At 56.7% G+C, this 14,902-nt stretch overlaps 4 protein-coding genes across 4 annotated transcripts in view; 2 read left to right on the top strand and 2 right to left on the bottom strand.

Annotated features, from left to right (window-relative positions):
• The first annotated feature begins 640 nt into the window (after positions 1–640).
• VOLCADRAFT_108032 (uncharacterized protein) lies at positions 641–2,462 on the top strand. The gene is made up of 5 exons (XM_002958203.1): positions 641–966; positions 1,050–1,289; positions 1,433–1,457; positions 1,601–1,738; positions 1,987–2,462. The coding sequence occupies exons 1-5, from the start codon at positions 838–840 to the stop codon at positions 2,091–2,093; spliced, it is 639 nt and encodes a 212-aa protein (XP_002958249.1). The 5' UTR covers positions 641–837; the 3' UTR covers positions 2,094–2,462.
• Positions 2,463–2,867: 405 nt separating this feature from the next.
• On the bottom strand, positions 2,868–3,698 carry VOLCADRAFT_99462 (uncharacterized protein; the record flags this gene model as incomplete). The annotated part of the gene is made up of 1 exon (XM_002958183.1): positions 2,868–3,698. One exon carries the CDS (start codon positions 3,696–3,698, stop codon positions 2,868–2,870), a length of 831 nt encoding a protein of 276 aa, XP_002958229.1.
• Positions 3,699–4,988: 1,290 nt separating this feature from the next.
• Positions 4,989–7,747, top strand: pldA (MT associated signaling protein phospholipase D; the record flags this gene model as incomplete). The annotated part of the gene is made up of 7 exons (XM_002958202.1): positions 4,989–5,147; positions 5,677–5,773; positions 6,054–6,169; positions 6,509–6,577; positions 6,886–6,953; positions 7,127–7,244; positions 7,694–7,747. 7 exons carry the CDS (start codon positions 4,989–4,991, stop codon positions 7,745–7,747), a joined length of 681 nt encoding a protein of 226 aa, XP_002958248.1.
• A 938-nt stretch (positions 7,748–8,685) lies between these two features.
• Positions 8,686–14,902, bottom strand: part of VOLCADRAFT_77867 (uncharacterized protein) — an 11,407-nt gene continuing 5,190 nt past the window's right edge. Inside the window, exons 5-14 of the mRNA XM_002958182.1 lie at positions 14,180–14,322; positions 13,762–13,860; positions 13,086–13,241; positions 12,003–12,203; positions 11,512–11,646; positions 11,251–11,385; positions 10,630–10,877; positions 10,015–10,185; positions 9,598–9,785; positions 8,686–9,496 (exon numbers count right to left, since the gene is read on the bottom strand). Of these exons, the coding sequence (XP_002958228.1) occupies positions 9,354–9,496; positions 9,598–9,785; positions 10,015–10,185; positions 10,630–10,877; positions 11,251–11,385; positions 11,512–11,646; positions 12,003–12,203; positions 13,086–13,241; positions 13,762–13,860; positions 14,180–14,322 (1,619 nt within the window). The 3' untranslated portion in view covers positions 8,686–9,353. The remainder of the gene's footprint in view (positions 9,497–9,597; positions 9,786–10,014; positions 10,186–10,629; positions 10,878–11,250; positions 11,386–11,511; positions 11,647–12,002; positions 12,204–13,085; positions 13,242–13,761; positions 13,861–14,179; positions 14,323–14,902) is intronic.

Raw genomic sequence — 14,902 nt, 5'->3', positions numbered from 1 at the left:
GCTCTGGCCATGAGGGCACGCGCGGCACCCTTTTGAAACTTTGACACCTGCCCCTGAAGAAGGCGCAGAGAATTGTTCTTATCCTGCCGATGCCGAAAAGCTTTTCGCGGGACCTGTGATCTGATGTACTTGTACATGAAGGCGGGATTTCGGATGCATACATGGTAAAAGGATCTTGAAATTGAATAAGGGCTTTACGTTCCATGTACGTGTAGCGGGATCTTCAGGGCTTCTAAACATCCCCCCACGCCCTCCCGCAGTTGTCGGTTCATTAACTGTCTTGCTACTCCCTTGTAAGGGTTTTTTTGTTTAGGCCTCTTATGTCGCGTTGGCAAGATATCGGCGACTTGTCGGCTATGTTTACAGGAGGTTGCCTAGATGGGCCGGAACTGCCAAGGGGGTGGATAGAGGAAGAGTGTGTCTGCGAAAGGACAGATTGTGAAAGGTGCCAGGTTGCTGAAACGGTTGTGCGTTGTCGCGATCACAAATGCTTTTGCAAAATTGGCAGGGCGGCCCGCCTTGATGTCGCTGCATACCTTATTCATTGCTTGTACGAGACTTCCTGTAGTTTCGGGGCTCATGTGGGCATGATTGGTTGTATGAAGGAAGTGCACCTGTAAGATTATGTTCGCGTTGCGTGTTGGTTTTTAATCCAGAAGTCACAGTCCAGAATTGGCACTGAGGGTCAAACGTACCTAATTCAACGCCAGAGAGTTCAACAACGTGGCAATAACCTTGCACCACAGCAAAGCATAATCCAATTGAAAACAGTAGTGTTAAGCCCGTATACATATCAGGGAACGTAAGACGTAGCTTGTGTATTCGTGTGACTCCATCATGGCTTTGAAGTCGCCTGGTACAGGAGAATGGAAGCGTACCCTCTTGTGGATGACTTGGACTGTTAACCTCTTAATTAATGCAACCTACATGGTCATGACTTTTGCAACTTCAAACAAAATTGTCAACGTGAGTTCACAGCTCTTCTTGGCTTGCCAGGGGCCAGGGCACGGCTACTGTGGATAAAAGGACTGGTTAATCCTTGCTCGCAGAGCTACCGCCAGTTGAACCAGCTCAACTTTCATGAAACCGCTTGGCGAGCTCCTATTGCGGCTACGGTGCTTGGCGGCCTTATGGTGCTCATGTTCAACATCATGTCATGCGTAATTCTGATTCGGAAATCCATCAACCGGAGTGGTCCTGGCTTTGGCTATGGCTTCATCATGGCTTGGTGTTTCGTGCTGTCATTTTTTTGCTTTCTCTGTGGACTCATCACTTCTGGATTCGACCCGGTACGTGGGTGGGTGGTTACGTAGCAAGTTTAATTTAGCTGGAGAATCCGGCTCCGTTCGCAGCAGAGACAGGGCGGGGCGGGGGCAATACTTCTAGCTTCCATCAATTATTGACCTGTGTTTTGTTCCTTTCCCCCTTCCAGGTGGTTAAACAAAATCTTCGCACTCGTAAGTGTGTTTCGGGGTTGCATAGACAGTCCCGTAATCCTGGTGGACAGTCCCTCGTGTCCTTGCAAGCCCCGTGCATGCACTTGACTTGATGTACAAGCCCAAAAAAACCAAACCCCGCATTCCTACTTTTTTGTCGACAGACACAAAATGGTCCAGGATAGACGCTGGCGCATACGAGGGGACGACAGCCTTCTCGTTCATCTGCGCTGGTTTTTACATGTTTTTCTTCATCTGTCTGGTAGTCTTCCAGGGAGGCATCATGAAGCAAACAGGCCTATGTAAGTACGCATCGAGGATCCGGTTCAAGTATGGTGATCTATCCGATGCGTTTCAGCCAAGGCTAAAATGTTATGGTCAGCGCCAATTATGCGTGTTTAACCCCCCTGCCAAAAATATAACAACCTTGGTTGCTTTCTCCGTGATGATGCACCTACATCTTGCAAGTCCATCCAAGTAAAACTGCGTTCATGTTGCTGTAACATTGATCGGCTGGTTTATGTTCGCTGCTTTGCCCACTATGTCGCAGATGACCCGCGGCAGGACGAGAAGCGCAAGATGGAGATGACGGCGCTAGCGCAACCCGGCCTTGGTAACCCTCTGGCGACGCCTCCGGGGGCGTCGAATACCATCTAGCTTTGTTATCATACACAGTTATCTACTTTAGAAGAATATCCTGACCCTCGGGTGTGTCTAAACGCCACAGTCAAAAGCATTGTGCCGACACCTTGCTGGTTGGATGGTCATGGGGTGTGGTGGGGTGATTTCTGGAGAGTACATGCTTGGACGGTACAGGGCTGACAAAATGAGACCACACTGGCGTGCGTCCGTGAGGGGTGCTGAAGATGGCGGTGAGTCTGCGGTGGTGTGGATCCATGCTGGTGGAGGCATGGCACGTTGCGACTTCATAACTATTTACATACATATTTAACATTTTGTACAATGGCACAAGGTGAGGAAGTGCAGTCGGCTTGTCAGTATTTTCCATTACATTAATTCCTGGTCAAAATTCTAGGATACACGAGAAGTCGCCTCAAATCTTTCGTGTGGTAATCTGAGCATCATTCAAGGTTAACACGTGAGCCACCGCCATCCTACTCACCTACAAATTGACAAATACATAAGGAACTCCGAGCTTGGGTATCCCTGCGTCACCCGCGTCGTCGGGCATGCTGTCCACCCGCATATATCTCGTAATTTTATCACTAAGAAAAAGTCGTTTCGACATTCCACTGTCAAAAGAAAAGCAGAATCACTATCGCTCTCAGAACCTGGGACCTATTTTAACAAAAATCACTCGAGTTCACAGCCTGGGGAAGGTTGTCCCGCAACTGTACAGCGCCACTCCCCTTCCTGCTGTCACCATCCAGCATGGTTCCAAACATTATCTCCCTCTGCCAGCATATGTTCTTACATTACCCCTAGGGCGCTCTCAACCGCTTTCAGCTGGTGGTCCAGCTCCGAAGTGGAGAGCCGTGTGCTGCTCCCACCCGGCCCACCGAACGGCACGCCCACCTCCGTGCACAACAACCGCACCCGGCTGCTCAGCGCGTCCGGGCTGATGTCCGCCTCTGTCAGGTCGTTGCCAAACAATATCTTTTCCAGCTTAATAATCCGCTGCTTCACTTGTCGGACAAGAGGGTCCAAGGGGCCTTGGGAGCCTACGGAGCCGTTTACGCCGGTGGTTTGTTGGCTGCTACGAGCCGCGCTGGAGGCGGCCACACGGCTGCCGCCGCCAGGGAGATCATTAGCCAGGGAGGAAGCGTATGGCGCTGGCGCGCTAGCCCCAGCTAAGCCTCCCGCAGGCTTGCTTGCGGGCCCCAAAGCGGGAAGGGCGCTCGGAGACCTGGTGCCCTGGGCAAACCTGCCTGTGCCCCCGGTCGGCAACAGCTGACTTGCCGAGATGGTGCCGGCTGTAAAGACGCCAACGCTGCGGGCATTCGCGGCGCATGCAGCGGCGCTGCAAATCCAGTCCGCTGCCCCCAAGATGACAAGACCTAGGGCAAGCACTGCAGCCGCATCGCCTCGGTGATCCTGCAGTAGCTCGTGGCGTAGCAGCCATAACCACGCCGGAACTACAATGAACGACAATGTAACAACCCAATAGGACGCGGACGCCGCGATGCGAATAAGAAGCTTGGTCAACTTCTGCATGTCAACAAAGTCCGTAGGGGGGCATAGGATGGGCAGTAGCAGCGCCGCCAGGCCCTTGGGTTTGTCATACGACAGCTGGCCCTGCATGATTGTGCTGCTTGAAGCCGGCGCGCGTATGTCGGTATTGCCTCGCCCCGCGCTCCTTGTGCTGCTTGTACGGTTGCTGCCAGTCGAGGTGAACCAGGTACGCCAAGGGGAGCCTGTGGGTTGGAGCTGCTGCTGCTCTTCAGCGGTCAGCGCAAGGTACTCGCGCCACAGGAGGGCGTAGCTGTCACGGCTGACTTCGGAGCGGCTCCGACGCGCACGAGAGACCGATCGACTGCGTCTTGGGGGATCTTGGGCTGCTACAAACGATGGCTCAGCGACGGGCTCAATGCCCCTGTCGATAGAGTCGTGCGGTGTTGTGAACCTTATTGCAGGCAGCGGTGCGGGCGCCTCGGGTGGGGTGCTGGGTTCAGCTGCCGAGCTGGCGGTGCGAGTTGTCTCGGGCGAGGTTGACGGGGTTGGAGGGGCCTCCGGCGCTAGAGCATGGGCGGCAGAGGGCGAGGGGCTGGGGGGAAGAGTTGCAGGTGTCGCTGACGAGGTGCCAGGTAGAGCTTCGCCTATATATAGGGTCCGTACTGCTGCAGGAACGGTCTCTTGTTCTGTCTGGGTGCTGGCGTCGGTGGAAGTGGGAAGGTTAGAGGCCCGGGCCTGTGGTGCAGGTACCTACGCGAGAAATCAGAGGTCGGGAAATCAGGGCTTGAAACAGCCGCCAAAGATAAGAACCTTTACCATGCCTCTCACCACAGGTGTCTGACTGCTATTTAAGTTGTCAAGTGCTAATTGCTGTAAAAATCGTGATCGCTGAGGCCGCTGAGTCACGTAAGTCCTTTTGATGGCTAGAGCGCCAAAGTGGTCCTCCGACCCCACCCAATCCGCAAACAAGTTAAGTTCAGGTCTTTGATCACGTATGGTAGGCCCTCCGCCAGGCATGCAGCAACTTGAGGCGGAGGGCGCTGCGAGTACCTAGTACCCGGTGTGTTGCAGATCCCCAAAACTATGCCGTCAAGGTAAAGAATACCGTGCGTCTAACACAGGCACTAAGTGACATGTTCAAAAAGCCCTTTCTCATAAAGCTACGTCGAAGGGAATGGCGGTTGAAGCGGTTGTCATGCCGCAATGATCCTCGTTGAGCAGTTTTGAAGGCCGTTGGCAGAGTGTTAAGTTTAAGCAACCAAAGCTAATCGGTAACTTCTTTGTATTTTGATACAATTCATATAGCCACTTTCCTTGAATCTCGCGTACCCTGCTGTCGTTGCAGTCAAGCATCTATTTTGACTCCGCCTACCGCGATCCATTTCCGGCATTCCCGCCTGGATAACATCCTACTGTGGAATGGGAGGCTGCGCTAGTTGTCCGGCGGATAAATACAAGACCAGCCAGGAGGTTGCGGACCTGCGTGCCCAAGTAGACCAGCTGCAAAAAGCACTGGCATTGGCCCATTCCGGAGGCGCATCTCTTCCTCCTGCTCCTCCTATTCCAGCACCCGGCAATGTGAGGCACATTCACGCGCAACCCCCTTAAGCTGCTGCCTGTGTGGCATTTACTATCAGAGGGAAATGCAGGAGGCCAAACAAGCAAACGTCGCGGGAGTCCGCACGACCACCCCTGAGCATGATTTCACCATGCTCATTCCCCCGCCTATCCCCCGCCCTACCATCCCGCCTCCCCCGGTATCTTTGCCCTTAAGAGAACGCGACCCACATCGCACAATCGTCAGGAGGACGCTCCTTGAGGCCACCACCTTGCTGTCCCCCTGGGCCCGTGTCGCCTAGTAGTGGTGCTCGTACTGCTTTTCTGGTCTTTGTTGAGAATTTGTTGATTGGACACAATGCACTTGAAGACATTTCCGACGTGTTTCTCGCAACCCGCAGCGCATCTCCGCTGCGGTTCCTTTGAGTGCTTGGAGAGCTTTGCGCCTTTTCGCTTCCATGGACCCTCGCATAGCTCCCCCACGATCCCCACAGCTCCCTACCCGGCACCCCTCCGCCCACCCACCCACCCTCGCCGCCGCCGCCGCCAGGGGTTCGACAGCGGTGTCGTCGAGACGCTGTTCTTCCCGGATTCCAAGCTGCCTTGCCGCAACATGAGGAAACCGGGCGGCTGCAGACGACCCCATTGTGAGGCGGGCCATGGCACTTGAGGCTATAGTCCTAGGGGGAACTGGTGGAGGGGGAGGAAGGGAGGGGGAGGGGGGGTTACCCTGGTGGGCGTTGCGATGCGATAGCGGCGGCGGCGGCGCGCACATCCCGAGGGGGTGGGGGTGGGGCCCCACCCCCACCCCCCTCCGCTGGCTGGGTAGGGCTCGTCTGTGTCTGCCGGCAGCTCTCCTTCCCCTTTCGTTTCCCGTCCTGCCCTTCCCGGCCTCCCTCCTAGCCGAAACCCGACTTGCCCCCTCAGGTGAGTTCGCTCACGAGCCCACCAGCCTCACTCGCTTCCTGGCCCACCTGGCAGCCGCCACCCGCCACCTGGATATCTGTGTGTTCACCATCACCAACGACGACATCAGCGATGTGGTGAGAGACGAAGGGGGTCGTGAGGGGGCCGTGACGCATTGTCAAAATGACTCCTCTGAGGGAGGGCCGGAAGAAGGGGAAGACAATGGCGGGTGGGTAAGGTGGGATCGGTGTTAGGGAGGTCAACAAACGCACGTGACGTGGCTTAATGGAAAACGTCGGGAAGGGAGATCCCAACGGGATATAAACCGGGATTTCCAGGGGGTGTGTGTGTGTGTGTTCGATGAAAAGTGTGTGGAAAAACCTTAGGGTTTTAGGGTTTAGGGTTTGGCTCACCGCTGTCCCGCGATTGGACGGCAGAATGGACATTACTCGTACGGTTTGTCCTACACCGTACAGGTGCTTGACCTGCACCGGAAGGGCGTCAAGATCCGGGTCATTACCGATAACGACCAGGCACAAACGCAGGTGGGGGAGGGGCGGGGCGGGGCAGGGGCAGGTGGCAGCAGACTCCAGCAGCCACCCCATCATTGCACAGCTCCACCACATCAGCGATACCCACACTACCACCCCTCCTCCTCCTGAACCCCTGCACGCTGTACGGCCGTCACGATCCTCCGGTATGGCGCTGGGACCCACCAACATGTCAGACACAAACTACAGACAGACAGACAGATAAACATGTAGTTCCTCACCTCCTCAACCCGCCCATGTATGAATTCTTGGGTACTGGCTCCACCCTCCGGTCGTACTGTCGTGCCGTACGATCCGAACAGGGCTCGGACATTGACAAATTCCGTGCTGTTGGTATTCCTGTACGACAAGACCGCTCACCGGCACACATGTGAGACGGGCGGGAGTCGAAAGGGGAGAGGGAGTGGGGGGGGGTTGGCAACAGGGAGGAGAGGTCAGGAGAACAGGGAGGGGGGAGAGGAGGAGGTGGAAGGGAAGGTCTTTACCTCAGTGTATACGCCCCGAGCGCATTCTCACCCTTTCCTCCGCCGGTGCCGCTCTCAGGCACCACAAGTTCGCTATCATCGACGGTCGTGTGCTGCTGAACGGTTCCTTCAACTGGACCCGCCAGGCCGTTACCGGGAACAACGAAAACGTCACCGTTATGTCAGATGCAAGGCTGGTGAGTGAAGGGGTGGAGTGGGGTGAATGAAAGATGGTGATGTCCGGGTAGGAAAGAGAGCATACGAGGGGGGGGCTTGGTGGACGTATATCACGACCTCCACATCCTCAAGAAGGGCTGCTCCGGCCTCCTGCCAACCTCTCACATGATTCGTCTGTCGTCCCCTCGTCCTGCCTGTCTGGTACTCATGGCCACGCCGTCTGTCGCATCATCATTATCATCATTTGGATTATCGTGATCATCGCTGTCATACCTGTATGTATGTTCCCCTCATACGTCACACAACATATTAAATCGCAGTCGGGTCATTTCAGATATCCGGGCCGGGTTCTTTTTTCCCCAAATACATGGCACCGCTCAGCCTCCTAAGCTTATTACCAGCAGACGGCTCTCTTTCCCCTCCCTTTCTCCCTCTCTCTGTCCCACACGCCTTCCCATGCCGCCGCCAGATCTCGGCCTTCCAGACGCAGTTCAATAAGCTCTGGGAAGCGTTTAAGCAGTGAATGGGCGCAGGAGCGGGGCGAGGCCGTCGGGGAGGGATGGAGGGAACTGTTCGCAGCGTGATGGTATTGCTATCCTTCTAGCTGCTAGCTGCTACCGCACCGGCCGCTGAGAGCGGCGTCGTGATTCCCCGGCCGCAACCCATATCGGGTTGTGTCACCTTGCACCTAAAACACAATGTGGTTGAGAAAGATGTGCTGCAAGCAAAGCAGCCAATAATGATTGTGAAAGCGGTGATATCAACACCCCTATATCAGCATAGCATTACCAATACCAATAGCAATAGAAAAGAATCGACTTGTTTGCTCTAGGTGATACTTGTTATGCGAAATTTCGCTGCATATGAGCCCTATCGTGTGTAGCTTCAGCGTGCTGGGATATGTGTGTGCGTCGCGTGGATGTGTCCTTTCTGTGGTGGAAGAAGGGGTTTTACCATCAGAACATCAGGACATTGTTGACAACGCGGATAGCTGTGGATTGTACGTGAAGTGATAACATGTACCACCTCAAAATGGGCGACATGACTGTAGACGGATACGGGATTGAAAACTTCCACGATGGCGGATCCACGTCTGTCACCGTGGGGAGACCCCACTGGGGCCGGAAATTTCGGGAGTTTAGCGGCTACTGGCTACTACGGTGAATATTTGGTTCCTTGAACGTTGTACAGGGGTGGTACATGGTGTCTGTCCCCTGGGGCCAAGGGCAGAGTGACGGTCGGAAAGTCGTGTGTAGCGAATGGGGTGGGGGCAGGCCACAGATACCGCTGGAAGGTAAGTTATTGCCGAGGGCCGGGGACAGCAACTGGTTCGAGGTTGGTTCGACGGAAGCCGCAACGCTATATAGGTTTCCAAGGCGGTCAGGCGCTACGTGTGGATAGGGGTTACACACCTCAACTCTGGATGCACGATGGTCCCCCCCCCCTTTTAGCATAAACACGGAACATGACCATTACACAGCTCCTCCCGGCCACATCGCGGTGGCGTTAGCCAGCGTTACAAATACAACCAACGCATCTAAACGCATATACGGCATACGAGTCTCCATTTTTGCAGGTAACTGGCCCCCTCTCACCTCGTCTAGCAGCTATTAACCTCTAAAGTAGGGGGCAACGCCGTCACTGCCCACATGGTGATAACGGACCCCACCCAGGAACCACCTTGATATATTTTACCGCAGCTTATTATTATGAATTATTACCGCAGCTCCATCCTAATGTGATGACGGCACCCAGCCCCCACCCAGGGCGTCCAGGGCCATTCCCCACTCACGCCCCCCTCATGCAGCCGCCGAAACCACCACGTGCGCATGAGCGCGACGTCTTTTGACGGCAGCAGTTTCCTGACATGGTCCGGAGCCCTTCCTCCTCCCGGGCCACAGGCCAGGCAGCGCCAGGGGCCAGTCACCAACGTGTGCTGCTAGATACCAACAGCACTGTGTACCAGTCCGGTAGAAGGTGGGATGCCTAGGGGACGCAGATGCCAGCAGGTGCCCCCGGTATACATGACGGCAGCTGCACGGACGAGGAACACTGCGCATATAACAATTTTCACAGTACGCCGCGGTACTCCGGCATCTTCCTCATCATCACCTTGGTCCTCCTCCTCTTCACGCCGCAAACACTGTTTGATCCTTCCTGCTCTTGGCCTCGATAGAACCTGGCTTCAGCTTGGATGCCTCGTGGCGGGCCAACTCGGGCGGTACGGCAGCCTTGCTTTCCTCCAGCAGCTTCTTAAGGTCGTAAAACACACCTGTGCAAGGAGCGTGGCGGCGGGGTGAGAGGTGGGGTGAGCAATAGACTCGCACACGTACACGTGCACACACAAGCCTACCAGCCAACACGCACACGTACCTGTGTCGCCCAGTGTGAGGAAGGTGACGGCCACTCCCTTCTTGCCAGCTCGGCCCGTACGACCAATGCGGTGCGTGTAGTTCTCAATGTTGTTAGGCATGTCGTAATTGATCACCAGCGCCACATCCGGCACGTCGATACCACGGCCAGCCACATCGGTGGCGATGAGACAGTTGTAGGTGCCGTCCCTGCAGGTCCCAAGGGGGTGAGGGAGAGTATTGCGAGGTGAAAAAAAGAGTCCAATCCAGCGAGTTGCCTCCAGCTTTCCTCTTCCCCGCCTCGACCTCTAAACGCCCCGGACGTGCAATCCGTCATACACACGCACGCGCACATTTCGGGCTGGTGGGAAATCCTCCGTATGTATCCTCCGGAATCCTCCGTATGTTCCGCTCCGTTTCCATCGCCTACGCCTCTCACCTGAAACCCTTGATTCCCGCCTCGCGCTGGTCCTGTGTCTTCCCGCCGTGCAGTATCGTGCAGCGGTACCCCAGCTCCTCCAGGTGCCGGTGCACGTTGTCGCACTGGCGCTGAGTGTTGACAAACACAATGACACGCTTCTCATCCACCGACTCCATCTCCTGCTCCAACCTAGTCAACCGAGGGAAGGGGGAGGGGGTGGTGTCTTAAAAAAATGAAGATGTAAGGCGGGAGGAAGAGGTGCAGGAGTGGGAGGTGTACGCGGCAGGCGGGAGGGGCCCGAGGGCCCGATGCACTAGCCCTATGGGGGCCCGCAGCTCTTCTCATCTCTAATAGTTGCCTCCAGAAGGGGGCGACAGCGGCAAGCACCAAGTGCTGAAGGAGGAACAGAATCGGCTGTGTGACCCCCACATCGAAGTACACCCTGAGCCTCTCTGTCCCCTCACCAGCGCACCGCCACATACCCCTCCCTTCTCCTCCTCCCCCCCTCCAACCCAGCGCCACATTACCCCGTAATGATCCTCCTGCATTTAATACCTCCCTCTTTCTCCTCCTTCACCTCCCCGCCCCACCCTTTCCCCTCTTCCCCCCTCCCCCGAGCCTCCCCGAACTCACACTCGGGGTTTCTCGTTCTCCTTCACCACGAACACACGCTGCGTGACGTTGTCCGTGACCTTGCCAGCGCTGCCAATCACCACCACCACCGGCCGCCTCAGGTACTTCTTAGCCAGCCGCTCCACAGCGGGGGGCATCGTGGCGGAAAACATGTATGTCGTACGATACGTACGGTTGGCCTCAAGTACGGCACCGTCCTCATCTGGTTTTAGGAAGGAGGACGGCATCGCGTCCAGCACACCAATCACCTGGCAGGAAACGGACGAGGAGGAGGTGGAGGAGGGGGAAGAAAGCAGCAGCTCCCTAAGTCCCGGCAGACTTCGGTGAATACCAACAATAACAATAACAATAACAATAATAATAATAATAATAATAATAGTAATAATAATAATAATAATAACACGGAGAGCAAAACAGTCTCGAGACTTAGTTTGCGTGCAGCCTTATTCGCATGAGTTCGCATGTGATGTCCTCGTCTGCCCACCCCCACCTCCTCCTGCCGTACACAGCTCCCTGTGCCCTCCCTGGCCGCAGCCGTCTTCCCCTGTCCAGGCAAGCTCCCCAGCTCAGGCAAAAAACCTACTACTCCGCAGCCCTTTCCCCCCACCCACTCCAACACACCTGCGGTTCGAACCCCAGGTCAATCATTCTGTCCGCCTCGTCCAGCACCACGTAATTGCACTGGTTGAGTACCGCGTAGTGGCGGTCGATGCAGTCCAGCAGACGGCCCGGCGTGGCGATGACGATCTCACAACCCTGACACACACACATACACGGCGGGCGGGTGGGGTGGGGTTTGGGAGTTTAGGTACTGCAACCCACATCCCCAAGTCCCCTCCAAATCCTGGCTTATCCTCCCCACACACACACACACACCCTCACCTTCCTCAGCTTGGCGCCCTGTTCCTCGATGCTCTGTCCTCCCACCACACTGGCAATGCGGTAGTTGGTGTAGTAGGCCAGTTTGTGGGTCTCCTCCTCAATCTGCTGGGCCAGCTCGCGAGTGGGGGCAAGGACCTGCAACGCGACAGGGGGAAGGAGGGCCAGGCCGGAGGAGGGGCCAGGCGGAGCAACAGTAGCAGACGTCTGTTGAGTCCAGACCAAGGACCACGGTCCAGGCTTTTGAACTGGGTACCGTTTTATGGATACAGCAGCAGCTAGGAAACAACATATGTTAACTTTTTTCCCGCCAGATGCGTATCTATCGCATTTCTAATTTATTATAAATTAGGTAGCTTGAGGACTCGGCTGAACTTGGTTTCCTACCAAAGGGGGGTTGGTCTTGCCCCTTTTGGGGGAGACAGGAATGACCGCACAGGTGGCGAAATGGGAACACTCTAGAAACCAACCCATTGCTGCACCGTACGACTCACCACCGCGTAGGGCCCATCCGCCTCGTTCTCCTCCGTCATGGGTGGCTGCCTCATGATGTACGACAACATGGGCAGTACGAATGCCGCTGTCTTTCCAGATCCCGTCTCCGCAATACCGATGACGTCCCTCTGTTGCAGCCCCAGGGGAATGGCGGCCATCTGGATGGGTGAGGGCTTCTTGTAACCCACCCGGTCGATGGCCTGAAGGGGGAAGTCGGCGGTGGAATGGGTGATGAACCGGGTGGGGTGTGCGGCGGCGCGCAGTAGCGGGGTGAGGAGCAGGCAGAAGAGCAGCGAGAGGTGGGAGAGAGCGAGGTGAAAAGTGAGAAAATAAGAGGGAATAAGGGAAGATCGTAGAACAGGACCTCGCAGAGGGGGATGGGGAAACGACGAACCACGTGAACGAGTGAAGCTGCTGCCAAGGAAAGAGTGTACAAGAAGCAGAACTGACCAGTAGACCCACGGAGAGGGGGGAAGGGGGAAACACTCTGTACAGTGCGCCACACACAACACGTTCCAATGACCCCACCAACTCCACATCATGACGCCGTCCCGGGTGCCCCCGCAGCAATCCCGCTCTGAGACCTCCCCGGTAGGTAGGTACATGTGAGAGTCGCGGCTCGCTGGCTCTTCCGACCATAACGCGGATTCCCACTGCCGGTTACGCAAGCAGCACACGCGCTAGCTCGCTTCCTCGCTTCCAACCTGACATCATCATCCAACCGAAGGACGCGGCGTCGCAATCCAATCCGAAGCCGCTCGCTCCCGAATCTCGTTTCCAAGTCCCCAGCCCGCCCCCCCGTTTTGCAGCAGCGCTCAGATCTCGGGTCTCATCACCCAACACGCCACCACCTCGACCACCTCAGCCATCACCCCCCCCCGAGCACCACCCCCCCGCGTCAGCAGGGCGGCTGCCCGGGTGGCGATGGTGGCGGTCAAGGGACAGCGCTGTACAGATTAGATCATGTGGTTTTTGTGGTCCTCATCGCGCCGAGCCGAATGTACGGGGAACAGAAAGCCTCCCCGGCACCACCGCCCCCATCCGCCGCACCTCCACTGCCCCCTGCCCACTCTGTGCCCCACCTTGATCAGCAGCGACGGCAGTCCGCTCTCCTCCCACTTCCTGATGGGCAGCACTGTGTTGACACCTCGGTAGCCGATGTTGAAGTCCTCGCGGAAGATGCGCCAGTCGCGTTCCGTCATCTCCTCCAGAGACTTCTCAGTCCAGTGCTTCTCAATCTGATGGAGGGGGGTTGGAGTGGGAAAGACGAACCACGTGAACGAGTGAAGCTGCTGCCAAGGAAAGAGTGTACAAGAAGGAGAACTGACCAGTAGGGGGTGGGTGAGTGGGGCGGGGCGGGGCGGGGTGGGAAAGACGAACCACACACGATTGAAGCTGCTGCCAGGGCAAGAGAGTAGCAAACGTAAAACTGACCGAAAGGCGTCCGGTGGGGTGGGGGGACTACAAGATGCAAAAGGCAAGGAACAACTGCCGACCCGTCTGAAGAGGTGCGCGAGGGTGGGGTGGGGTGGGCTAGGGTAGAGGGGGGGGGTCATATGTACGACACATAAAATCTATTCCTGAGGGAGGCCACCTCCTCCCTCAGGAGGAGGTGGCCAAGTTAGCAAGGGGTGCAGGAAACTGAACACTGCGAAGGTCCGACAAAGGCAGCGACACAAACAGACAGCTGGGCAGCTTACTGTTGCATTATCTGACACCCACCCCCCTTCCTCACCCCCCCATCTCCCACAGCCTCACCCGCATGTCAAACCCGTCGTACTGGTCTGCCAGCCTCTTCCGCTCCCGGTCGTGCTCCCGGGTCTCAGCGGTCTCCACCAAGCCGGCGGCGGAACGAGCCTGAGAAGGGGGCGGACGAGGAAGGGGGGTTAACCACATGATGATGACGGTGCAAGAGACATACCAGCATAAATTGACGCGAAATGCATTTAAATTGAAGAAAGGAGGGGGGAAAATCATAAGCATGAAAAGGGACGGGGGAAGAAGAGACTAGGGATTGCGGTTTTAGGAGGGGCCACTTTAAGCACCGGGAGGGTCCTCCAAGCTATCACCCGCCCACCCACCCACCCCAGCTTCCCCTCTCATCTCTTTTCCCCTCCCCACCGCACCCCACCTAGCCCCCAACCCACTAGCAGCCCCCCGACCACGACACGACTACCTTTCTGAGCAGCTCAGCCTCCAGTGAGGCCGCTGCCTTCTTCTGCTCGCGGCGGTCAATACCCGCACGCATGCCCCGACCGAACATCAGCGCGGCCTCTGAACAGGGTGTGAGGGGCGTGTTCGTTACAATGGGCTTCAGGGCTTTCAGGGAGGCAGAGGACCGTCACGGAGCTCCTGTCTAGGGAGGGAGTGAGCGAGCCCTCCACACACCCCTTGCGGCACAACGCACGTGCTGCCAGCAGTAGCAGTAACCCGCAGCACTGGCAGCAGCGGCAGCAGCCTTGGAAGAGGAGGGCTCACTCACTGGGCCAACGTCGGATCTACACAGTCCTCCTCCCCTCCCGGACAGTCCTAGTCCCAGTCGCACACCGAGCGCAACCCCCCCTCCCCGCAGTAATACTAATACATACGCCTGACCTGCCTTCTAGCCCCGCTGCTCCACCAGCCCAGACAACCCCACCACGGCGTGCATGTGCATGCGGACATACGCACATACACGTGCAATCTCCTATTACAACCCCATTATTACCACCATCCCCTGCGTGGGTAGCTTCTCAGTCATAACATGCCCCTCCCTCCCCTTCCTTCCTCCCACCCCTCTCGGAGGTTGACGCTTGCGTACGATATCCCCTCCCTTTCACCCCCTGCCCCTCCCTTTCACCCCCTTTCACCCCCTTTCCCCTCCCTTTCACCCCCTTTCACCCCCTGCCCCCCCCCCCTC

This window comes from Volvox carteri (assembly GCF_000143455.1).
Source record: "Volvox carteri f. nagariensis unplaced genomic scaffold VOLCAscaffold_88, whole genome shotgun sequence".
Classification (NCBI taxonomy): domain Eukaryota; kingdom Viridiplantae; phylum Chlorophyta; class Chlorophyceae; order Chlamydomonadales; family Volvocaceae; genus Volvox; species Volvox carteri.
The sequence above is the reverse complement of the archived record's forward strand: the minus strand, read 5'-3'. Positions and strand labels throughout refer to the sequence as shown.

What these genes read in the sequence shown, in the direction of transcription:
- VOLCADRAFT_108032 (XM_002958203.1), top strand. Translation starts at nt 838, where the DNA reads ATGGCTTTGAAGTCGCCTGGTACAGGAGAATGGAAGCGTACCCTCTTG. An exon ending in TCACTTCTGGATTCGACCCG is followed by an intron (nt 1,290 to 1,432) that starts GTACGTGGGTGG and finishes TCCCCCTTCCAG; the next exon opens with GTGGTTAAACAAAATCTTCG. An exon ending in TAAACAAAATCTTCGCACTC is followed by an intron (nt 1,458 to 1,600) that starts GTAAGTGTGTTT and finishes TTTTGTCGACAG; the next exon opens with ACACAAAATGGTCCAGGATA.